The 27,211-nt window shown below is 34.7% G+C and overlaps 1 protein-coding gene across 8 annotated transcripts in view; it reads right to left on the bottom strand.

The window, feature by feature from the left end:
• The window catches only part of DACH1 (dachshund family transcription factor 1), a 352,983-nt gene that overhangs the window by 17,386 nt on the left and 308,386 nt on the right, over positions 1 to 27,211 (bottom strand). For 4 of the 8 annotated variants that reach the window (XM_021548063.4, XM_085576681.1, XM_085576685.1 and 1 more), the window contains 4 exons: positions 23,340 to 23,487; positions 19,046 to 19,189; positions 18,518 to 18,586; positions 14,533 to 14,599 (listed from right to left, as the gene is read on the bottom strand). In XM_021548063.4, the coding sequence (XP_021403738.2) occupies positions 14,577 to 14,599; positions 18,518 to 18,586; positions 19,046 to 19,189; positions 23,340 to 23,487 (384 nt within the window). In that variant the 3' untranslated portion in view covers positions 14,533 to 14,576. The remainder of the gene's footprint in view (positions 1 to 14,532; positions 14,600 to 18,517; positions 18,587 to 19,045; positions 19,190 to 23,339; positions 23,488 to 27,211) is intronic. The other 4 variants (XM_085576669.1, XM_031504835.3, XM_021548061.4 and 1 more) reach the window with 1 other exon arrangement.

Genomic DNA, 27,211 nt, shown 5'->3' with positions numbered 1-27,211 from the left:
AATAGGAGTCCAGCCAAATAGCTCAGATAAAGACATCTACCCCACAAATGTGTGAAGTGGAACATATCCCTCCCACTGATACTGTTTGGGTATTTTATAGATAATTACATTGCCTCAGCAGCTATTCCACACCTTCAGAACAGCCAGAGCAATACCTATACTTCCATTATGGCATCAGCAAAGTCCCACTATATCTTATCAGTTGAAAAAATTATAGAATAATGTAGTAAAGAATATATGACTCTGTATACCATCTTGATAGCTTAAACATCCTGTTTATTAAATTCTAAAGCACTCTTAAGGAGCACCTACTTTTTGGTCTCTGCAGGCCTTGCTTTCTCAGGTATTGCATATCTAAAATGAATGCAAACATATTAATGTGTTTACAAACTTGTTCAAGGATTTAAGCAAATGCAGGCATATTGAAAATTAGTAAAAATCTCATTGTGCTGTTTCACTGTGCAAATATAATTTCTCATAAATTATAAACCCCCCAATAATTTCCTTATTTCAAGTATATTTTCATTATTCCAATAATGTTGTACTCATCCTTGAAGTGAAGGAAACTTCTTTTCACCTGTCTTACTATACACAGTTTCACCATTCCTTTAGCCACTATTTTAACTATACTTTGTCCACAGGCTCTATTTCCAGCAATATTAAGTAGCTGACAGATTACTTTGGGATTTTAGGTGATCCTTGTTTTAAGTAATAGCCTTCACCTTTTTCCCAAAGCACCCAATCATTGTCCTTTTATACCTGTTCTTTTACAGAAATAGCTCTTAATTTCTTTTAATCTCCTTGCAGTGCTATATTCAGATTTTGCACAAAACCTCAATACTGATGATATTTTTTTACCCACTGCATATTCTCGTTCTGCATGTCTGTCTGTTTTGGATAATGGCTCAAGTTGCTGATCACCACAGCTAGGACAGTCCTTCATAACTTACATTCATCAGTCCTACTCCAAGTTTGATCATTAAATGCCAGTTAGTAACTCACAAACTGTTTTATTTTTTCCTCAGCTGTTAGTCTTGTACAGTATAAACTAACATAATGTACAAACTCCTGCTTTATTTTAAACTCCAGCCTATGATGCTAGTCTCTTCTTCTCTGCATAATATCTGTTCTATGAAATCTCCGAGGTATCACAGGTTGACAATAATAAAAAATATAAAAATGTTTACTTTGTCATCTCTATTTGTAAAATATAAATAATAAAATTATCATCTATTAAGATAAAATTGAAATAATTTAAAAACCCTTGAAAACTTTTGGTAGAAGAAATAGGGTTTCTCCAAATTTAAATGTTGCTGTAGTCAAAATGACACAGAATGTGCAATAATGTGTTTGTTTTTCAGATACTGTAGGTCTGAAGAGATTTTTTTTGTATACTTCAATTATAAAAACATTTAAAACATACAAACTTGTGCAATTTTTATTTTAATGAAGATGAGAAGTTCATTAACGAAGATAAATATTTCATTAGATGTTAAATAAAACAAAGAGATTTTTTGGCTTCTCTCAGCACAAAATTCCTTTGAAAGATTAATTAATACATGCAAATTATGCAAATTAGACCCATGCAAATATTTTATGAAGACAATTAAGGGAACCATTAATTACTGCTTTTTTTGCTTCAGTGAGATTCATTCATTTAATTTTAATTTCACTTTAACTGTTTTGATGTATAATCTTGCAGCTAAGAACTTTATCTTTCCTAGTGGGTCACTTAAACTTATAAATTTCATCAAGTGAGCAGCAACAGAAATCTGCAAAGATATTCTCTGGGCTATGTTTAGTATCAAGAGAAATTTTTGACACAATGCACTCCTAGAAACTGCAGAACTGGAAGGGAATGTGAGCTCATTCTTGGACAGGGTTCAACTGCTGGAAAAGCAATTAATTTGCTTTGGCTGTGCTAATATAGGGGAATTAGAAAGTGTGACACAAGACAAATAGAAATAATTAGTTCTCCAAAATGATGTTCTCATTAATATGGTTTGAACAGTAGAAATAAAAAACATTATTGTGGCATGTCTGCATTCTGTCCCTAGCCACAGGAGGTAGGAAAATGCAACATACAGCATTTTTTCACCTTTGTAGTTTGTGTGGTATTTATTTTCATTTTTTATTGTAGGTTTAAAGAAAGGCAAATTGTGGACCTGATCCTGTTATCTAAAATCTACTGTACTTGCATAAAGCATGAGGAATCCTTACACTTCTTTCTGTGAACAGATGAAGCTATAAACATAACTGACTAGGCTTTTCACAATACACTCAAGTTCCTAAATTGGAAGTTTTATTTCAATATTTTTCATTTAAATAATATTTTATTACATGCAATACCCAAGGAATAATGTGTTTTTCTGCAGCTTAAGCTCCTTTAGTAAAAAGGCTGCTCTAGCAAAAGAGCTACGATATCCACTCCAAATCCGATAACATAATTTCCTTTTTCCATAACATGAATATACACACACACATTTTACAAAGTACATAGAGGGGGATTTTCACTTGCTCTCCTTAACACTTACCCCAGTACAAAGCTGAAGGTTTTCTACAAGCAGTGAAAATCACTAGCTGGCACTCTTTATAAAAACAGGCTGCTAGAAGGCTGTTAAGAACATCTGCTCACTTACACTCTGTATTTCTTAGCTTGTTGCAGGGTTAAAGGTAATGGAAGACTATGTGGCCCCTTTAAAATATTAACTTCTCCCTCCCCTGCAGGTTTGCCAAGTTGCAATTGGAGGCACCTGCCTTTGAAAGTTTCTCTGTCTACACACCTTTTATCTAGAATCAGATGTTAAAGTGCAATGACTTGATATAATTTATTTCTTCTTTCAGTTAGGTGGAAAATCTATACCATCTGACAGAAATAGAGATTTTTCCCTTTAAATACAAGGAGAGAAAAATGTGGCCATGTGTTAACATTTTTTGAAGGCTGATTGCCACAATTAACAAAATCCTTAAGTGCAACTACCACAGAGGTTTAGCAAAATTACACAATAAAATTTCTAGAACTCACACTGTAATGATTCATTACAAAAATCTAATGTCTTTAGGGACTTTACTGATAAAAATTAAAATCTATAAAACCTTCCTATAGCTGCCTATTGCTTAACAACATAGATATAGTATGTCCATGTTCCTAATTTGCAAAGAATGGGTCAAATATGTGGAGAATGAACACGATTCTTGCAAAATGCTGGGAAGTGACTTCATCTTTGTCCATTAATTCTGACTTTTTGAAACTTTTGTTAAATGTGTCTGTTAATGACTTCTATACAAACAAATATTAGAACTAACAACTCATATCATATCTGGCAGATTCTAGACTAGCATTTCCTAAAAAGCTTTTGGCATTCAAATACTGTTCACCCTTTGCTGGGATCTTATTCTCCCTCCACATTGCTAACTTTCTCAATGTGACATTTTCTGCTTCTTCCTCAACTTTCTGTTATAATTTCTGAGGGCTTCCTCACATTGTCGCTCTCTCCATACTTTGCATCTGAGTAGTCAAATCCATGAACTGAAATTCAGTCACTATACCCATGCTGACAACTGACACGGCCCTTTGTACTCCAGGTCTGTTCCCTTCTGTCTGACATAAAACCTCAGTCTGCTTTTCTGATCCTCTGTGTGCATGTGTCGCTGCTCTGACAATCTTAGTTTGAGAAAACAGAGCTGTTAATCATTCACCCCTTCAGATTCCTCCTCATCTTCCCCACTACTACTACTCTTAGTCACTATGAACTACTCTTTTAATCTTGTCTGTCAGTAAGGTTCAAAATCAAGGTATCCTGTTTGTTTGTAACTTCTGACTCTTCATTACAACACAGTGTCTGAATTTATTCTCATAAAAAGTCTCTGCCCCTCATTCTCCTAGCCCACTTTCTAGCTATAAATTCACATGATGTTTCTCCTCATATCTCACCTACTAAAGTTTCTGTCTCAGTTGTATAAACAAATTTGTATGGCAAAAATATTTTCCTAGTCTGCTTCTTTGAATTGTCACTCTCTTCTACTTCCTTCACTGGCTCTTCCCTTTTAACAAGTAGAAACACAGTACTTGAAAGGTTTTACCTTACCCTTCACCTTGTGCATTACTCCTTATCAAAATGCTTCAGATTGGAGTGATACTTCCAAATAAGCATCATCATAGTGCTGTCCACAGTAAAGAAGACCCTCATACAATACTTACAAGATGAACTCACTACAGCCCTTTAGGTCTGAAGCCTGGACTTGCAATGAGTCTGACAGAAAGACTGAGATCAGGAATGCAGCCTGAATCCAGAATGTGATGAGAATACAGGTTCATGGACATATAAAACTTCCAATATAAATCAAAAGCACTTACCAGCACAGTCACTAACATCTCATAGCCATCAGCTCCCCTCAATATTTGTGTAAAGTTTTAAAGGAAAGTGACATCATTTGGTTACATTTCTTCAATAACTTTAGTTTACCTGGTCATGAATGGGACAATAATTTCAATGCTATTGTAGGGGACATAGGTAGGGATGATCACAACAAAAGATTTAATGAATACTCTTGCCCCACTTCTAGCAAGATATCAGTTTACCTCCTAGAAGAAATGCATTAAAGTATTTTTTCACATAAAACATAGCTTTTGCCATAACATACTTGTGGACAAATTTGCATTTGATGGCTCAAATTTAATTAAATGTTACATCTTCTTAGTGGTTTTGACTGAAACATTAAAAGGACATTGTAGTAATGCACACAGGCTTTCAGCTCCTGAAGTACAAAAAGCTCATACTGGTTTATTTTTACTTCTGGGAGTAAAAGTATAGCAGGTACTGAGCTGATATGTACACAAGAAAGCTCAAGGAAAAAAGTTCAGTGTAACTTTGGGTTTGGAAGCTGCTATATCCTACCATTCTTAAATAAAGAAATAATTAAATAAACAATTCTTCACTACTGTAGCTTCAAACCTTTGAAATGTCTTTATGCAAGGTGTTTTAACTGGCTATATTTATGTAGAAGTACCAGAATCTAGAATTTATTTCAGTCCTTTTTTACAAAAAATGAATACACTGGGTTAACTTAGTATGTGAGCAGCATTCATATAAAATCAAGTAATAATCAAATAATGCTAGGCAGCATGTGTTTTTGCATTTTCAAAGCTTTGTCTTACAAAGAAAAGACTTAAAACATTTAGACCAGGTGCACTTTGTCATTGCCCTGATATTCACAGAGGTTAGCCATCAGTCTGAGAAAGTGCAGAGCAGCCACAGATGATGAGCTCCATGTATTCTGCTAGCATGGATTTTTGGGACATAAATCCTGTCACTGACATGCAAGTTGGTAAATTCCATCTAGTTTTCCATATGTCTGTACAGTGAGAAAGCATGACAGAATATATAAAAGGGAGGGCAAAACATGAAGGACAGAATAAAATCTTTAGCTCTTGCAAGATTTAGGCTCAGTCTCTGTTATACCAGAGATTTCTGATATATCCATGATCAAGCTCCTTAGCCCCTCTATGTATAAAGATAATTGCTTTGTTCTGCATCACAGGAGTATTTCCTGATGTGAAGACTAAATCCATTAAAGACTGCAAAGTTGTTCAGATATTACAATGACAAAATTTCTAGTAGATTTCCAGTTACTCCTGGCATAGCTCAAAACAATTTATCTGAGACAGCCACAAGGCTGCAAATTGGAATCAGTAGCACAAATAAAAAAGTATCTATTTACTAAAATTTATATTCATGCAGAAATATTATAATAGTTTAAGTTTCCTCTGAAAATAAACAACCAAAATTTAACAAACTGATTTTGGACTAGCTACTTTTTGTAGATTTAAAAAATCAGTGTTTTTTCATGAATAATCTGTCCTTAAACAGTTTCTCAGAACTATTATGCAAAAACACGCTTTTCTTCAGCTGGATGACTAATTTTGTTTTGTTTCAACATACTTATTTACACTAGCAGTTGAAAAGAATTGCAAACTCTTAACACATTCTATTGAACATCTGCTAAAGACCAACTTTGCTTCTTTAGCTATTTTTAAAATATGGTTACTCTTGCAAGCTTCATGGCCAAAATGAGTTGCTTATTTCAAAACAGAAAGAAAAAGGAGGCAGCTATGAAAAGATTTTAATATTAGATGTACCAACAGAAGTCATAATTTTGCAAAGAACCTAGAAAGTAGGATAATATGCTAATACACATTAGCAAAGTTCAGGGCTGCCACATTGAGGGCCATTTATCGATTTGGCTCAGATGATTTTGAGTCATACTTGGTAAATATTTTCAGATCTTTTTGAAAGTCAGTTAGTTTGGGATTCTTTAAAAATAATTTTAAAAATACCCACAACTTTTTTTCCCTATTTGACTTTTTCCTATCTCAGTCAAATGCTATGTTAAATGTAAGCTAGTCCACAAATAACAGGGGAGCATGATCTAGAGAAATTATCTCATTAATGTTTGTGTGTAAAAGTGATAGGAGTGGCATAGGCATTCCCTTTAGAATTAAAACAGTGCTAAATATATTTTTATTCCATATATACAATAAACTATGAATTTCCATTTAATATAACCCAAGTATAGAATGTTGTATATATTCAAAGTAATTCTAAAAGAGCAAAAGGGGCTTGGTTCTACATCTGCTATGATTTGAGTCAGACTTCTACAGCCTGTAAGGCTGCTTCCAGCTGCTGCTCCAGAAAGGCCTGGATCTTCTGGATGCAGATGTCTCAGATGCACTGCAGCATCTCCAATAGCACAAGTCATCTACTCGTGGACAACTAAATAACTTTTTAACTTTTTAACTTTTTAAATCTTTTTAAGATAAGAATATCTTAACTTCTCTCTGAAAACCTCATTTCAGAGTTTCAGATGTGCAGGGATAAGATAGAAAATGGATTATGACCTGTCTTGGTAGATTAGCTCACATGGCTTATTTAGAAAATTTTTCTTCTTTGATGCAGATGGCGGCTTATAGTCAAAAAAGGCCACTGAATAGTATGGTGACCATTCATATTTAATGGTTTATGCCTCATTGGACTTGAAATTAAAGATTTGAAATCTAACCTGGGTTGGATGCTTCTTTTTACCTACTCAAGCTGTAGCACCTTTCAGGAAGGACATATGGATTTCCCTGTCTAATAGATTTCCTCCTATGTGTGCTAAATGGATGAAGTAACTTCCTGGCTACTAGTCTACTTTATAGTTCTGCAAAGCACAGTACTTTTAGAAGAACTGAAAAATATTACTGTTATTTTGGTGTAAGAGTTATCACCCTTATTCTTCACACAAGTCACAGAGAAAGTGCATCTATTAGAAAAATCTCAAATAATTAAATATTTTGACATCCATTGATGGTGAGGCCTTAAGGATTTAATAGAAGAATGGAACACTAATACTGAAAGATTAAATTCCCTTATATGGGCATAATACACAAACATCAGGAAGTTTTATATCTTTATAAAGCTTTAAAAAACTAATGCCAAGAAACAATCCTCTTTATGACATATCTTAACATGATGTGATGTTACTTTCCAGCACTTGTCTAAGATGTAGTAAATGTGGCAGAAGAAAAAAAAACATAAGAAAGAAAAAAAGAGACAGCTCTCTACACACTCTATAGGCAAATACAGATAAACAGCTTACAGCCAGCAGATCTAGCTTCTTGGAACATTCAGGATTGTGGTTCAGCTATGAATGAACTAGAAATCCACTTTATTTATACCTGTTTCATGTAGGCTATAGAAATACTATTTCACCGAAACAATGTTGTTTTAATCAATTTTTCATCCTGGTTTATAAAAAAATCAAGCCTTTTAGCTTTTTCTCTAAAAGGAAAAATGTTATTTATTTTTTAGCTGATGACACTATGCTAGAAATGTATGTTCTACCTGCCTGATCAGGTTTCAGCCACTTTCTGAGGGAGAAGATGAAGGGAAGACAGTACTTCTGGGAAACAAAAATACCCAGGATGGTGCCTTGCAGGGCCCATCCTTCCCAGGTAGCAAGCAACTGGGCTGACCCCAGAAGTCTATTAGGTAAGAATTCATCCATCCTATCCTTCCCTCTTTGAATAAGATGAACATGTATGATGAATGAAAATGAAAGTCAAAACAATTCTATATAAAGCCTCTGGAGCACAGTGTGGGATTTTTTTAATATTCATATTGTCCTGAATTTTCCCACTTGACTCTGTTCATGCTTAGTCATTAATTTTACATACAGTTTCTTTAAAAGCACTATGTTGGAAGAAAATTTGATTGATTAACCATTCATCTTAGTAGAAAAGTCAGGAATATATTTGATTTCCTTCAGCTCCATATATATACAGCTATAAAATGAGACATAAATTGCAATAGATATCAATTTCAAATAAAATGTGAAAAATTTTATGTAAGAGTACTTTGCAACATATATATAACTGTATATTCACTCTGTGCCTTTCCTTTGCTTTTTGGGTAATAGATAACAGGATTATGTACCTTGAAGTTTAAAGGTGTAGCTAACAATGACCTATGAACACTATGAATCAATTGTCTATTTATAGGTTACTGCCTGCAATCAATATCACCTTCTGTTTAAGTTAATCAATGTTGTCTTTAATTGATTAGCTTGGGTTGAAAATCTGCCAAAGTGCTGACTCCTGGGCAGGGGGATAGGGAACATACTTATTGCTGTTTGGTTTCCATGCATCGTAAGATAATTTCAGTATTTATCCATGGTCAATGAAATATGAAACAAAATAAATCTTTAACGTCTGTCTCCTCATCAAGTATTCCAGTATCAACAGTAAAAGACAGATGAACTGCAAAGAGAAGTCTTAAATGTCTACTGTAGAATCTAGGCTTAAAAGCTAAACTATACTGGATAGTCTGTCGAACCAAAAAAATCTGTAAAACAAGTGTCTTTAAAACTTGTGAGCTGATAAAGCTAGAAAGGCTTAGGGGAAATAAAATAAAATGTTTAAATTAGTGTGCATAGAGAGAGCCAAGCTCTTACTAAAATGTATAAAAATTAAAAGAACCTATTTTCAGAGATGTATCTCTGCAACAGTAATGAAATTCAAGGTGGTGCACACAGATTAATGTTGTTATTTATTATTATGTATATAATTTCCTTGAAGTGAATAGCACTGTTCACATGAATAATAAGTGCATGACCCTGACATTAATACAAGGTGTTACACAGTGAAGTCAAAAAGCAGATGAAGTTTAAGGCACTAATCAGAAGAAAAATGAAGCATTATGTGTTACTGCAAATAAGAACAGTGTTGAACCAGCAAATAGTTTATGAAGACTGAACGAAAATAAAATAGAATCAGGTGGACTATCCAAAGGGAGTTAGTCAGGCAGCTCCACTAAATGTCACTGAGGGTTAGACACTAATATTCTAACAGTGTCTCACCCTTAAGACCATCACTATGTCTGAAAATAAATTTTCTTTTGAGCATGAGAAAGGCAAAAGAGAAGAGCAATGCAGAAAACACGCTACCCTTTGGCTTCTATAATTGAACAGTGCGTGTGCATACGTTTTCACCAATGCATCAATTTGTTTGACAAACTCTGGCATGCAGAGAAGAATCAATAACAAAACAGCAAATATCACTCCCCAGTGGGTCACTACAATGACTTTGCTCCATTCTGTTGTCTTTCCCACAGGTTTCTGTTAGCTCAAATCACTACTCCTACCTAGAGAGGTGCTAGAATTACCCAAAGGAGAACAGTCACATTAGGCATAGGCATAGGCATAGGCATAGACATAGGCAGTCTTGTCTTATGCCTACAGTTAACCAAAACTGTAGAGACTGAAATCAGTTGTCTTACTGAGCTTTAGAAATTTAAAAAATGAAAAATTCAATGAAGAAACCTGAAAATCAGACAGGTAAAAAGAAAACTGCAAAATCTATCTGCCTGATTGCTGAAAATCACATTTTCACAAGGCACATTATTTCACATCGACAGAACTTCAAAATGCTTCTTAACTCCTAAGCTAAATAAAATAATTTTTATTGGCAAATTAAATGGAAATTATTGGGTTTTTTGCTTGGGTTTTTGGGTATGTTTTGTTTTGGTTTGGTTTTGGGGGTTTTTTGTTTGTTTGTTTTTTTTCCTGTTTTTTTTAGTTGGACCTAATGGGATAACAGGCTAAGTGACCTAAAATCACAGAAATGTTCATCTCCAAACAAGTCAGTCGACTGTTTTGTCTTTGCTGCTTCACAGAACCTTTCTATATTTCTATGGGTCTAGAATAGTCAGCTGTTTGTTTCCATAAACAGCCTAGCTAAGTAGCAGATGTTTCCTTGGGCAGTTATTCAACATATCTAGAAAAAAAAAAATCCCTTTGCCTTCCAGGCTTCTGACAGCTTGTTTCCAGCTCCTGACTTCTTTTCCCTGCTGAAAAGTTCAACCTTTATAGTAGGCCTGCACAACAGGTGGGCTGTGGGTCTCTTGCAGTTTTTCAAACCATTTGTTTGGCCCTTCAGCTGCTGAGAAGCATCATGTACTGTTTGATTTGCCCAGCTGTCAAGAGGCAGCAACAAGATGTCCAGCAGAAAATGCGTATCTCCTGCCTGGTCACTGATCCCTCAGAATGCATGAGCCTCCTAGTCAGCCACCTGGTCAACCAGCAGCCACATGGCTCCAGAACATAGACACATGTTACCTTGCAGGTCAAGGAAGTGACGTATTAAGAAATATTTGGGATATTCAGTAGCAGGGGAAGAGGTGAAACAGAGGTAGAAGGAAAATGAGAAAGCAACAATAGAGGGGAAGCTGAAACACTGTTGAAATGGGTTGACAGAGAAGAAGGAATGTCACATGGGAAAGTGAAAATGTATTTTCATTCTGCAAACGACCTGATATATTCATTTGGGAATTCTGGCTCTATACTAAACCCAAGCACCTTTCTGCTAAAAGTCCCATGCAATAGTAAATGAGTAACGATAAATCCATAGTACTTACTAAATGGTGATAAAACCAGAACAACTGATGAGCAAGTGTCAATTGAATAAAAATGCAGAATTTACAAGTTGATACACATAGAAAGACATTTAGCAGTTCCAAGAGTTTTAATTAGGATAAAAAGGCAAGAAAAAAATCTTGGTAAAATGTATAGAGTCAGGTGCTTTCCTTAGGTTTAATCAATTAACACTTTAGAGAACATATGGCCATTGTTTTACATGGCATTATACAGATGGATGACCTCGTCTTTATGCAGCTATGGATGCAAATGGAATTGCTTTTGATAAAGGTGAATGTGGAAAGGAACAGACAGAAATACAGAGATAGGAGAAGAAATGCAGAGATAGGAGATATAAAGATGCAATTCTTGAAAGGACTCTAAAGTTAAAAGAAATGTACTTAGCACTGGTCATCACAGTCAATACCATTCAGAAAATAAATTAAGACTAAACAGAAGACATCTTAGTTAAATATGCTGCAAAGAATTGTGATGTCCCTGGAAAAGAAATACATGTTCTATCATTTGAGGATATCAAAAACTATTTTTAAAAAATCATTAGCTAATTTGAGAGTAGCCATGCACTGGAAAATGTATCCTCTCTATGATCAGCAAACAACAGTAATCTTCTCTAAGTCTACAAACATGAACTCATAAAAATACTCAAGATTTACAGAAATTAGGACAAGTCTGATGTGATAGGAATTGGAAATAAGGACAGAAAACGTGACTGGGGGCGTGACTGAGACTGGCTAAATACATACATAGAAACACAGAAACCAGGGTACTGGAAGACACAGTGAAATAAAGTACTAAAAATGATTGGCTGACAACAACTGAGACTGAAGTTGGGGGACTGAATTCTTTACATTAATAGACAAGAACTGAACCCAGTTGTTGAGAACACAAGGAAAGAGGAGAAACAGAACACAGATAGGGCAAGAAAGTAAAGCAAAGTCACATGAGGTTTCTTAGAAGGAAAAGTCATGGTGAGTAACTGGACATGTCGTATATGGATAGAATGTTATGAGTCAGTGTTGAGACACCTAGATCTTGATTAACAAGGATATTAGGCAAAAGAAGGCAAAACTTTTGGGGCTGGAATTATGACTGGATATAAAAAGAAACTTGCCTTGAAAGGTGTGAGGAAAAATGGATCAAGAAAGACATTCGGAAATTTGGAAGTTGCTATTAACATTGATAGAAAACCCAGAAATTAGGGAGAGCCAAGAAAAAGGAAAGGTTGATGGAGACACTGTTAGAGGTGATACAGACTGCAAGAAAAGTGAAAGGAAGATTCTGTGCCCAAGAGCATGAAATATATCCCTAAGATTGTCTTTATCTCAGGAAGTATCTGTAAAACTGCCATAGCAAAATGGTCATTTCTTCAGCCACACTGCTCATATTATGGTATCACAGTCTATCAGTTGCTTGATTAGCTTTATCACTGAATCTTAAAATTCAGGTCTGTATGGTTTTCAGATGTTGTCTCACAGAGAAACTTCTGACCTTGCAGTTTATTTGTTAAGAAGACAACCCTAGGAGTCGGGTACCTAGGACATTGTTGAAGCAAAGCCCACAGCTGTCAGGAAATGCCAAAGTTAAGATTTAATATATGAAAGAAATTTAGGTAACAATTTAAAACTATTCTCTAAAGCATGATGTCTATTTATGGAAATATTATACATAAATGGAATATTATATAAAACATTACAAGACACACTGACCACTGAAGATGAAGAACGTATTGGATTGATATCCCTTTATTCACCTATATTTTTGTCCCCTGCACTGAATGAGACAAGGTACTGTGAAGAACACAGTATCTAATCACATAATTAAAGATTGTATCATGACACATACACAAAGACACTTGAACAAAGGTGCGGAAGACAACCTTAATTCTACCATTTCCTAATTTTGGAATGCTTGACTTCACAGCCTTGATAACAGCTTTTTCCAATAAAGTTTTTGATCTCATAAAAAATATCATCACATATTTCCACACACTTTTGTCCAAGATTTATATATCAGAAATAGAACTGTGTGCAGTAGCTTCACAGAACCACCAGAAGCTCCTTTTCATTGTGGAAGTCCTGCAGATACCCATCTTTCAAACACAAACATAAAAAGCAAGAATCAAGGATTATCAGTTGCTGAGATTATTACGTGGATTTTGCTTGTTGAAAAATAAGATTAAACAAGTTTCAAACCAATACAGAAACAATTTAGGTTAGGCTTCAGGGCAAAAGACTAAAGCTGTATATAGGCAATTTTTACTAATGTGGAGGGCAAATGCAGGGCAGCTTTCCCCTAATGTTTGGGCAGCAAAATGTGCACTTGCAATGGGAAAATTTAAATAATAATTTCTTTCTTGTTCTTGTTCAGTAGTCTGCAAAGGAACTTCATACAGGACCAGTGTACCAAGTTGCTTATATTTTCTTTTTCTATTCCTGGATCTGTTCAACATCTCTATTTCCTGCCTTGTCCCTTCTAGGAGGGCAAAAAGACAGATAGCCCAGGAATGTTTTGTGAGTATGGTAGATGAGTGGGTCTTTTTCTTACACCAGGAGGGTATAAACTGAAACCACTGAGCATTACACTTAACTGAATTGTTAATGTGAGCTTAGAGAAGAGGTGGAGAACTAAAAAAAGGGAAGATATTGGTAGAAAAGGGCTTAGAAAGTGTAAGTTCATTTTGGTAAGGAACAGAGAGAGTAGATAACAAACACATTTGGAGAAAGGCTGATAATGTGCTAGAAGAAAAAAATAATACTTGCAGCAGAGTAGAGAACCGAGGTGTGAAAATGGACAAGCAGAATAAATTTTCTGCTAGAGGAGAATGCATAGCTGAGGAAAAAACTGAGAGTGAGCAGGATGGAAGAACTTTGAGAACATATAAAATGCAAAGGACTTATAGCAACATAAACAAACATTTGGGGTAAAAAAACAGATATTCCTGAGAATTCAGGAAACTGAGCAGAGTAAGAAGACTTAGAGCTGATTTCAGGACCAGCTGGAATGACAGCATACAGAAGCTGGAAGTTATTCGGTAGAAAGCAGAAAAGGTACAAGCCAAGGCAACTGCTAGTAAATTTGGAATAAATGGAAAAAACAAAAAAATAGCAGCATGAAAGAGGAAAAATTTGATTAATCTTCCTCTTCTTACCAGGATAACTTTCGGACAATAGAACAAAACTATTTGTGAGCAATTTGGCAAAAGGAGCACATGACAGGAACATGACAAGGAAAGAATGGCCAATGGTGAAGATGGAGCAGAACTAGAACACTTTTAGAGGATTTTAGATAATGTGTGTGATTGGTATTTAAATAGAATGAAAATGAAGGTACAGGACTTGGGAGGGAAACTACTGGGATATAGAAAATTTGGAATGTGGGATATGTAGAGGAAAAGAAAACATAATGTAGGCAGGCAAATACATGGTAAGTAACTAGATGGAGAAGAAAATTAAATGGAAATAAGAAAATAAAAGCAGCAGTAAATGTCATTGTTCTAGTGCTTAGTAAGAGGTCTGTTAACAAAACAGTATATAAAAGTCAAACATTATCTTTGTATGGTACCTTTTTGTGTGGGATGAGGGGGTCTTGGGAAACCGGATTGGGAGCTAGGCATAGGCATCTAGTGAACCTACAATATGTATGGAGAAGAGGATAATCTGCTTTATTATTATTTAAAACAGAAGCAAAGAAAACATTTAAAACCAGTGTCTTCACCAGTTCCTAATAGCTCAGTATCTCTTTCTATCACTCAAAAAAAAAAAAAAACCCAAAAAACATAAGTACATCTGAGACCCAAATTTGAATTATTTATTATGATTATTTGTTAACGTTTTATGGATATTGAAGCAAACTGTTATCTACTCAGTATTTAAAAAACTCAAACACAACCCTAAAATACCCTCCATTGCTTCTTTTAATAGTCTTGTATTCAAATTCCTTTTTATTATTGCTCCCATTTTACAAAAGACTTTACATGCACTAAAAATGAATCTAAATGAGTGCTACACAATGAAAAAATAGAACAGAACATACCCCCTTATTGACAAATGCAATTATCTTCTATGCTTAAATTAGTTCTATTCCTTACTCTTCAAAGTGATACTTAAAAATAGCAACATTAGATATAACTTCAAGTTGACAAGTATCCATTTATTTATAATACATAGTAAACAAAATCTTTAGTTTTAATTATTATTTTCTTACATATTTTTTTTAAATGCTGAAATTACACTTTGTATTTCAATTATATCACTTCCCTACAGAGCACTGAAGCCTTCCTACCTTTGTTTGCTTAGTTATAGAACTACATAGCATGCTCAACACAGTAAATTGAAAAATGATTGTGGATAAAAAGACTATTACCCCAGGTATGCTTACATACTGAAACACAGATATATTTTTGAGATAAAGTATTTCCATAGTAAATATTTTTCCCCAGAACCTGCAAGATGCAAGAAGTGGTATTATATTTTTAATTATGGAACATACTGTACATAGAATATAATAAATATTTGTATATTATATTTCTTCTGTAGTGCATTCCAAAGTATACAAAATATCATTTACAAATGAAATGTAAGGACACAATTGAAATTTTGTATAATTTTGACAATATGATCTTTGTTGCCCCAAACAAAACCCAAGAAAGTACTGAAAAATATTTCAGCCCCTGGAAAATTTTTGCAGATAAAGGGCCCCATCTGTACTGAGCATGCTTATTCCAAAGCTTCAGGAATTAAGTGGTTCTTTTCCTGCAATTCTTTTCCCTCACTCCTGCTTAAAACTGTCATGCTAAATACTGAAATTGGAACAGAATGCTCTCAGTGTTTCCGTCCCTGATATTCAGGCAGGTACACGAAAAGAAACAGAAATGTACTGAAACCAGGAGAGAATGTGAGCCTGACCAGGGAGACGGGGGAAGCAGACGCTACACATGGAGATGTGCTTTGCAGCAGGCAAAGCTGGTAACAGGGAATGTCAATGCAGCTCTTGATATGACTGGGTAAGGGGAGGAGGCAACAGGAAGGGTCCAACAGAGGCAGGAGGTCATGGAGAGAGAAAGAGCTTGTAATTAAGGAAATAATTAGGGCGGCATGAAACTAAGTTCAGAAGAGAATGATTGAAGAATGTGAATCTGGGGGAAAAAGAAGAGCAATGTAACGCAGAGCAAGGAAAAGTGTTAGGTTAGCAATTGACAAAAGGTGGGATTGGAGTGAGAAAGAAGAAAGAAGGAATTGGGACATATACACAGGGATACATAGCAAGGGGGACACAGAGAAAAGGGAGTTTATGGTGAAGGGAAATCCTTCTTCCAATATTGGAAATGAACACAAAGAGTCCAGACATTTGGCATGACTTGCCTGCTATTAACTGTTTCTTAAACTATTTCTGAAGCCTGTCACCCTATAATGACTGATTTACATTGACAATATGTTCTTATAGTTACATTTGTGTTGTAGGGTTACGTATTGGAGTAGACCTAAAAGTTCTGAACTGCTGTATGATGATTGAGCTGAATACATTAAATTGAAAGACACGAAAACTGTTATTTCTTGCTTCTTCTTTCCTTTTAAAAACCCTCTGCTTTAGTTCTATGTTGAGAGTACAAAGTAGATACAGGAAATGTCAGAATTAAGGTTGCCTTTGCAATATGATTCAATATCACATCAGAAAATATCATGGTCCAATCTTGAACTAAATAATCATCTGTGGATTTTAATTTTGTTTTTAATGTGTATCACCTGGGACAGATGAATCAAGGAAAAGTCATTACTGAGAATGTCTCCCATAAATCTTTGATTTCACTTATTGCAAAATGGAAATATATGAAATGAGCAGAGGATAGCTGGGAAAGAATGAATAGTCATAGCTCAAAAGCTGAAGTGTTATTCCTATATAGTTTGGGATAAATCCTTTAGAATACATACTTTCAAAATTGTGTTGCTCATATTATAAATATCCAACTTTATATTTTAGCCTATGAGCAAGACTCAGTTCAACAGGAACAGTGATTTGATTACACCTGCATGCTTCTGCCAAAAATGCAAATTATCCTGAAAAATTAGGTCCTTGATACTTGACAGTTAAGCAATATGTCATCTTAATCTGTATTTGATTCTGTTTCCCAGCTATCAAATTGGAATACTCCAAATATCTCCCTGTAAGAATGCTCTGAAGATGGAGCAATTAATGTTTGCAATGAGTACAAGTACTGCAGTGACTGGTGCTGCAGCATGACCTCCCTAGAAATCAGAAGTCTGTTTTAGCATCAAAAGAAGTAACAAAATGGCTGGATTATAACAAAATGAAATAGTGGCTGAGTTCTTACCAAATTAATTATATCAAATGGTGCTTCGAATAATGTGCATATTTTATGGGAAGGAAGGCAGGATTCAGGGGTAACAGACCTCATAACATATTCACTTCCCAGGCAACATTTAATCTGGCATATTCCAATTTCTGTGCTATTGACTTTGCAGACATAACTTGCTTTAAATGTCTTTGTTTATATATGCGTGTTTGTCTTTCATAAGAACTTATTGCATCTTTGATATTTGTTTATATGTTCAATCCATTAAAAGCTTCTTGACTTTTTTTTGTTGCTGTTGCTACAGCCTCCTTGTGGCACACCAGTAACAACGCCTTGGAAGTTAGGAAATGTGATTAAATAACAAACAGAAGATGTCAAATGATACTGTTAGGATGATTGACTTTAAAATGCAAAATAAAGGCAATTGAGTATGATTACTGGAGCTAATCCTTTTAGACTTGCCTCTGAAAAATGCACCTTCATTTACTATTGAAAACAATTGCTATTTTTATTGCTTAGTATTCATGCAGGTAGATTTAGCTGGTTGATAAGAAAAGATATTATAACATAAATACTATCTTCAAAATTTGCTCTTTACTAATATCTTGATGTTTGCAATGTATATATACTCTTAGATTCACAGGGGAAGTAATATGGCTCTCTTTAGTATTTCATGTATAAATTTACTCAGATTTGTTTTATTAAAATGTAAATAATGCGATGAGGTAAATGAAAAATCCAAGATGGGAATAAACAGCTTATTTATTGTTAATGTTCAGAGTAGCTTATTGAAATAACACCTTTCAGTAACTGCCACTGACTATTAGCTATGAAATTCTCATCATGCCTTGAATGTTACCCATTAGGTCTAGCCATTTGTATAGTTAAAAGGCTCAAGATGCTTCAAATACGCCTTTAAAAACATTATTAACTCAAGTCAAACTACACATATTCAAAAAAACTGCATTCAGCATGTCTGAGATTCAAACCAATACTGCTTCAAATTAATTATTCTTCTTTAATTGCTCTGTATAAACAGAAATGACCTGTTAATTTAAAGAAAATCTATCACCACAGAATGTATTCTCTCTTATAAACAAGCAAGATGAACTTGACCTTGTTTGAACTTGTTTTGATGTGGCCCAGATGGTAGGCTACATGCTTGAATAGCAGTCTAAAGCTGAGGAAAAACTCATATAGCAAGATCTAGATTTATAGCCTTTTGCAAATTCCTACCTTGTATTGTCCTTTCAGCATCTGTTCTGCCCCCGCTGCGGTCAGCTTCTATCTCTGGGGTCAGAGAGTCTAGAAAGATAGAAAGGTAAGACTGACACATATTTCATTTGATTCTTATAGCCCTTTTTACAACCTGTTACTCCAATGCTGAATTACAATACAATCAACCTTTGTCAGTTTTTTTAATGTTGAACAATGACTGGAGGCCAGGACAATTTTTTGTTAGACTGGGAAGATTAATGAGCAATAGATTTTTCAAGCATAAAGGGGAGGAGAAAAAAAGGAAGAAAAAAATTGACTTCTCAAGCTAATAATATAAAATTGTCCTAGTTTGAACATTCTCTCCAGTGAGTTTATTTGCACATACTATATAAAGTAACAAAGCAATAGAGGTATCATTTTAATGAAGGAAAGAAAAGAGATTTTCCTTTTTTCCCTTTCCATCATGTAATAAATTTTCAATATAACAAAATTCTTTTGGCATTTAAATTAAAGTTAATGCCATAGAGGCAAAAATTGGCTTCTTACCATTTAGGACCCTGAGACTATCTGTTGAAGCTGCCTGTTTCAATGTTTGCTCTGCTTGCTCTCGTCGTTTAGTCTCAAATTCAAGTGCTTCCTGCAATTTCCTCTTTGCCTTCTTTTCCTTCTTTAGCCTTTTCTGAATTATTGCTGTGAAAGGAAAATAACATCAGTGCACTCCAGTCTGGATCTGAAACTTGGCTGCACAATGACCTAGTGTTTCCTGAGAAACACTATAACCGAGACGTTCATATGAACCAATGAATTACACAACAACCAGTTATATTACTTGAAATTTCTTGGAATCACCCTGGAATATTCTAAAAGCTACTGTTCTATATGACAGTGTTGAAAACTGTATGTTGTATCAAGCAATGACTGTGAATCTTCAAATCAGAAAACCTCAAAAATCAGCAATGGAATGTACTTTTTGAATCATCTGACAGAGATGATTCTGTCTCTAGAAGTGAGGGGATTTTCAGAATTAATTTCACCATTTTTATTTCTCATAGACACATAGTGATGGAGTTCTTGCCTCCCTGCAGCTTCTCTTGCATAAGATGGGGATCCATCTGCCTGTGTCTTGGGCGGCCCCCACCCTGCTCTGGTCCTCATTTCTTGGGGAAAGGCTCTGAGACTTCTAACTTCCCTCCAAGCTCTGCTTCCTGCAAGCCATCTGACCTCTCGGTGTCTGGTCTCTTCTCCATATTATTTCTTTTCCACAGTTCCATTGTGTCTTTTCTCTTTCTTGCTTTCTATTGGTGCCTGTGCCATCAGCCATCAAACCTTGAAGAACTCACAGCAAATCCTTTGTGGTGCTGGATCCTCCAGTCAAGTAAATATTAATATACTTTGTCAAATGTGAGGGAAAATGTTAGTAAAGAAATTAGTATTTTGAAATTAAATATAGAAAGTCCTTATGTAGAAAAAATCTTTTCCTTGAACTTCTTCAGCTTAAACTCTTTAGGAAATGGATGGCAAGTCCAGTATGGGACTTCATTACAATTTTCTTTTCTATGTTACCAGTGATTTACAACCACAAAGGTAAGACTTGCAGGATCCCTAACTAAAGGAACATATTACAAGTTATGCCCCTGGTGGAAAAGGGTAAAGTCAACCAATTTTTCTACTCCATTAAAACCAAAGTGGACCTCTGAAGCAATCATGTAAAGTTGTAAAGCACAGCATTATCTCCCCCACCACATTTCAACCATTCTTATATAGCACATTTAGGGTTTTCATGGATACACGTGTAAAAAGATTTTTGTCTTAAGATCTTTCTGCATAATCCTTTCCTGAAGATTCTGTTATTTTGACACTAACTAAAAAATTATCATTAAAGAATTTTCATCAAAAGAATTATCCTTACCAAACTAAGATACCAGGAAATGTTAGGTTTGCATGTCAAGACCTATCTAGCCCTGTATCTCACTGCAAAGTAACCTCTAGCATATGCCTAAGAATGAATGAGGGAAAATACAAAAAAATACTTTCACCAGTTCATACTCCCCAGGGACAGTAGACTGTGATGGTGGTATCATTCACAAAATGCAAATAATGAAACTTTTAAAGGGAACTGTCATTGTTATTACTCTTTAATTCATATGCTAAGAAGAACCACCGTTTAGATGATCTTGTATATTTTGTGCTGCTGTACAGAACTGTTCAGGCACAAAATTAACATAAGCACAAATCCTGTAGTCAGAATAACTACATAATTTACATCCAAGACTTTGGAATTTTGATTCTTTCTCATTTTGTACAATACCAACTACTTTACGGGCTAATTAGCTCATACTATCAAAGAACATCTAGCATCTATACAAAGGCTAAACTAAATACATTTTGAATCATTGCATGGTTTTAATGTTTTCATTATAAGTACTTTGAAAGTGATTGCAATAAATGAGAAGGAAACATATGTTGCTTTCTGAATTAAAATGTCATCATGGCTGACACATTGTAGATGTGACTACAGCAGTCAGAGCCAGAATTAGCAAACCCTTACTGTGTAGCTGCTCACAGAAGAGATATTATCCTACTTTCACCAGTTGATGAGACACATCCTACAGCCTTAGGAATCTCTAATTGGAAAATTTAAAAAGAAGGAAGGAAACAGTACAGTAAAAAAGCAGCTCTGTAGAACATACAGTAGCAGCCATGAATCCAACACTCCATAAAAAAAGGCAAAAATACTCATTTATAGCCACTAAACATAATTATATTTGACAAGATGAGCAAAAGATAGATAGATGTTGCCTAATGCTGAATGTCCCCTTCACATGAAGGGTTTGACCTGAATGTGACACAGTGGCTTGTGTTTCTATGCTGTAGCTTTTAAGTGCTTTCAGTATTTTCATACGGCATCTCTTCACTTAGCAGGGAAGATGGTACATTTCTCCCTTCTTGCTTGTGCTTCCATTAAAACATGTGAAACTTTAGGACATGACACTTCCTATCTGAAAAACTAACAGGTAGGTAAAGGCTCCTATGCTTTTTTCTGCCTTTAATTGAAGAATAAATTTTCACAATAATTACAAACTAGCCTTATTTTTTCTCTCTTACTTCAATCTGTTTATTTGAAAGAATAATCCATACTTTTCTTTCTTTTATACAGAAGTATCCACTAGCAGAGATAGTCATCCTCATTATATTTGGTTTGCTGCATACAACCATTAACCATTCAAATCCATTCCTCTTTGGTCTGACTGTTTTCCCAGTGCAAGATCATCATTAGAGGGATGCATATATAAAACCAGGTAATGCATCATCCTGAAAATAATACTGCCAATTATTTCAGTAAACTGAACACAATAAGAGACTATCCCATGTTTTTTTCTGACATACAACTTTGAGTGAAATTAATTTTGCTGCATTTTATCTTTTCAAAACATATGTGTCTAGCACACCCTTGTCAACCATGTGACCTCTGGAGTTAAAGGGAAGAGAAAGAAGTCTTCAAAGTGCAATTGACACTACCTACCTATCTATAGAACAGGCTATACAAGTTTCTTTTTTTTATTGTCCAGAAAAAGAACTTCTATTAATTAAAATGAGACGCTTAATTTATAGATGGCAAAACTAAATATCAGATGGGCTCCCCCTCAAACCTTTTCTGTTTTGCATGTGACTATACAATTCTAAAAAGGAACATATATTTTAGTAGTTGTAAGAAAGTTGTGAAGACTAACCAAATTACTTTACTCTTTTACCAAATTAATTTAAAAGTATAACTAATACAATTGTATTGAGCAGAGTGGACCAGTTGTGGACAAAGGGATGACTCACTGTGTAGGTGTAATATCGTTAACAGCAGTTGTCTTTCAAAATATATTTTCATAAGTTAAAGGGTAATTAATGATGTGATAGTCCTACCCTTTAATGGGTAAAGGCATGAAACAGGATTACATTGTGTACTTACTGCTAGCATGTTTGTTTAAAGCATAATGACATTGGCTGCGAATCCAGTTGTTCTTGGGATTCTCTGTTTAAGTGGTTACCAGAAAATTAAACTGGACAAGAAGAGACTTGTAACTCTAGCTCTGCAAAAATACACATCTGACTTGTCATGGTCTGAGTTAAACAGCAAGGGAGCTCCAGAGGTTAACTGTCTTTGCAAAGTAATCAGGCACTATTAAAGGGTGAGATACACAAAGACAGAGAAACGAATGCATAAAAAAAGATAGAAACATGTTCGTAATAGAAATAGTTAGTGCAAATCACTCCAAACTGTCTCACCTTCACTATCAATGTAATTATTTAAAAATCTCTAACATGTACAGGCTTTACAGTGGGCTGATGGTAATGCTACAAATGCTACTAATGCTTCTGTTTCATCAAGAAAATCTTTCACTATTACTTCTACAAACATGTATTTTATCTACTATGCATTATAAAGAACTCATATATTACCATTATATTTATTACATACAGTTTGCCTAAATATTGCCTAAATTATAAGAACCGAAGAGAGTTCCTAAAAACTTGCAGCTTCTTAAATTTGATACAAATTGTATTAAGTAGCTATCCTTTTCCTAATGATAACAACCTACAAAGGCCTGTTCCAGCATCTAAGGTATTTATAATTGCTTTTGTATTGCTGATGTAACAATATTCAAGAAAAATGTTGAGAAAAGGGAGGGTACTTGCTCCAAGTCTTATGAAGACCCTATACAAAATTAGGCAGGTTATAAAATATCCTTTATTGAAGTCAGCTGAGACCTAAGATGATTTAAGAAAGGTAAAATTTTGATAAAATACAGGTGTTTGAAAGATGTTTATGTGTACTTAATCAAAGTACCTCTGTTCTTTTGCTCCACAGCCAACTGTTTTTCAAGTGTTTCCCTCAGTTCTCGTTCCCTGAAGAGTTCCATCTTCAGCTCTGTTTTTTCCAGTTGGACCTGTTTCTCTTGAGCTCTGGCATTGTCTATAGCAACCTTTAGTAGACCCTGTTCAGAGACAAAGTTGGATATTTGGAGAGTGTTAGAATAGCTGACATAATAACTAACTGCTGTTATTTTTCCATTATAGTGATGTGATACTTTAGAAATAAAAAAAATTCTGTCACAGGATCAAAGTAACCTATTATCAACAGTAATTTTTAACTGGAATTAACTTTTTAGCAGGTGGACAAAAATCTGTAAAAAGATGGGATTCAGCTTATCTTAGAAAATGCAAACTCACCTCTGACCGTGTATATAACTCATGTGAAAAACATTCAGGAATAGGTTTACTCCTCTTTAGAAAAACTGGCAATCTCACAGTCACATCATACACAGAATTCCATCTCTAGTTCAACCCAAGCCAATGGAAATTAGCTAAAGGAGAAAGGCTCTTTTAAAGTCTTGCCTTCTTGCTCCTCATCCTTATTAATTACTATTAATTTCAAATACTTACATATGTAATTAAGGTTCCATGGACTATAGGTATATTTGGATAGCAAGGAAAAAACAGTCACAAAGCACGAAGATATCTCTGTTTTAACAAGTCTGTTCCTCGATTTGTAGGATCATTATCTCACAGCAGAAAAACAAAACACAATCATGTCTTGATTTCTTGACCTGGGATGGTGGATACAAACTCTACCTTTCTTTCTGTTGTTAGTGTATCAGGAAATAAGAATTCAGATTATTTTAAGCTTCCTTTGAGAATTCCAACTACAAAATTCCTTCTTCTTTTGCAAGGAAATCAGATGATCCTGGCATAGCTAACAGCGTATTATTAATGAGATTTACTAGATAGTTAGGACAGTAAGACAGAACATCAAAATATAAGGAGAAATGGAATTGAAATAAATGAACATCCTTTTCCCTTTCCCAAAAGCCTGGCCATCAGGCTCTTGGGTCTACACTTGAATCTCTCCTACTGAAGCTATCATAATAAAGCAGATAATTAAGCATGGATATTAATATATGAACCTCCATGGATATGAAACTAACTCTCCTATATCCTAGACAAGACTCCTGATAACTTAACCCTAGAGATACTTTGACCCAACAGAGATTTAATTACTGATATGAAGTAAAACAATGCCAACTAAAGAGACAAACCACTACTCCCCAATGGTTTTGCTATGGAAACATTCAGCTAACAGATATAAGGTTAACACTCAAGAACTGGTTTGAGTTCTACAGACACAAAATCATAATGCCCCTCTCCCAGACAAGCTTCCTCACCCCTCAGCCATACCACTTCCTAAATTGGATTCTGGGTTGCATTTTTTTTCACTTTTAAAAAAAATATCTCCCAAAGAAGAATGGAAAAATAAGCAAGTATAATGATATTTGAGAAACAGAAAAAGTATTTTCTGAGTGTTTTGTGAGTCTTCTCATTTATCCCACTAGTCTTCCCAGTGTCAATGATTGCTGTGAAATTTTTGTCCTTCAAACTTCTCTTTTAATTCTGTTTTCAGAGCCTGTTATTTTCAGTACTCCTAATCCTTCTTATTAAATCGCCTCAAATCTTGTCATGTTCAGAGCTTAATGCTCTGCAGCTTTGTTACACTTCAATCTATTGAAGCCCACAGAAGCTAGAAGAACTCAACACCTTTTGAATGCAAGGCCCAGATGGTCAGCAAAATGGTATACACTAAATAAGAACTGAACCATGTTCGGAAATATGGTAGCAATGGTAACACAACAAATGTCCTCACAAATATGTTTCATGTTTTAGCAGTTTTCTTATGCTGATGTAAAATAGCTAAATCACAAAGGTCTTTTGGTTGAATGTTAAACCTGAATTACTATTAGAGAAAAACACAGAAATCTACCTATAAAGTTCTAAGTACATATGTAAAGTAAAATACAATTTGAAATATTTGTAAAGTTTTTACAATCTATTTTTTGGAAGTTAATACTAATTTGAATTATGTTCCTTTTCCATGGCCATATTCTCCTGTGTTTGGTGCATTTGAATTTGTAAAAATCTGAAGTAGGAGTTGTTTATCAATACCTGCTTCTGGCTTATGCACAAACTCTGGAGAGTTTTAATCTCCTCCTATTCCTCACTTACTGGAACATATGATTCATCCAAATCATAAATAAACCAGATCAAGAGAAATTACATTAAAAGTATTTTTGATGAAAAGTGTATTGTCTAGTAAGTTTAAAGCTGCAAACATTATTATCGTCCCAAATTCTTAAAATCTATCTTGTTTAACAATAAAATCAAGCCACTAAAGCAACTGCCATCTTTACTCAAATCAACTACATTCATGTACATGTTTCTTCTTCATCAGGAACAAACAATTAGTAACAAATGAAAGAGATCATTACATCAAGTGCCCTTTTAGATCACCCCAATTAAAACTTTAGTTTAGCTGTATTTTAATTCTAAGATACCAAATTCTAATTTTCTGCTCTGATTGCTCTTGTTGACTTATCTTTGAAAGATGTACTCTCGGTGCAAAGCCTAGAGATTATTTAGCAAGATGCCAATGTTGGCATCACTTAATGTGTTGATTGGTTGTATTATCAGTAGCAGTTTAAAATAAATTACTATTAAACTATTATTGTCCTTGGCTGAGAAAACACAATATTTTGGTGTTCTTTAAACATGAAACAATCATTATGAATAAACATGGAGAATAACACTGGAGTGTAACACTGATGTGTGTAATTTTATATTAAGACTTGCTGCAAAGTATGAAGCTTCTAAAAGAATATTACATTTTCTACTGAGTTTCTGCACCACACTTCCTCCCCCAGCCTTTCCTTTTTTTTATACTTGCTAACATAGCTAATGGTAATGCATTACCTATTGCTGTTGATTATGTCTGAAAAATATTAGCTTTTTGGAGCCAAGATTCACTGGGGACTACTTATAAGCTACACAAAATTAAGTTTCATTTTTAGAAGTTAAATCAGTGCACATCAGTAGGCATCCAGAGTGAAAAAAATCTGCACCAGAGCCAAACTGATGGATATCAAAAGTGCTGTTGCTGCCAATGACAACAGTAACACAAAAATACTGAAAACATTCAGTATCTCCTTTTATTCAGTGCAGAAGAGGCTGAGAAAAATTTAAAAAGTACAACATCTAAAAAATCATCAGTGTCCCCTGGAACAGGAATAGCAATTTCAGAGTTGCATGAAATTCTATTAATTCTCCCAGTGGATCAGTTGTAGAAGATTATACAAAATTCAGTATGTCCAGCTTGTATGTGCTATGGCTAATCCTCTAACCTGATATTGAATCAATATGCTGCCAATGACAATGGGAAATGCAGTGCAACATGGGATATTTACAAAAAGAAAATATTTCTCTTTAGGGAAGGTCAGATGTTATAGAGGCTGGATAATGATAATTGCAGTGAACATGCTCAGGTTCCAGATTTGTTTTTAATACAGTATGGCTCTATGTGAAGCCTGGCTTTAAACATGGCAGGCCATTATTCTTGGTGTCTCTCTTAATTTTTATTTCAATGTAATGTCAAAAATGGACATTTTATTCCCTGGAGATTTATAGATAATTCTGATTTGTTCACTTACTGCATTTGTTTTAGTATTTTCACTGACAAACCCTTTAGAACTTTCCCAAACAGAATGCTATGATGATATATGAGTTTCTTCCCATTCTCTGATCTGAGAGCAGCATCATATAAAGGCAGCCTCATGATCCTACAGAAATGAAACATACATCAAACCTCAACTCAGTCTTAAAACCAGTATTACT

Source organism: Lonchura striata, chromosome 1 (assembly GCF_050655825.1).
Source record: "Lonchura striata isolate lonStrDom1 chromosome 1, ASM5065582v1, whole genome shotgun sequence".
Taxonomy (NCBI): domain Eukaryota; kingdom Metazoa; phylum Chordata; class Aves; order Passeriformes; family Estrildidae; genus Lonchura; species Lonchura striata.
Note: the sequence above shows the minus strand (reverse complement) of the source record. Positions and strands in the feature narration are given on the sequence as shown.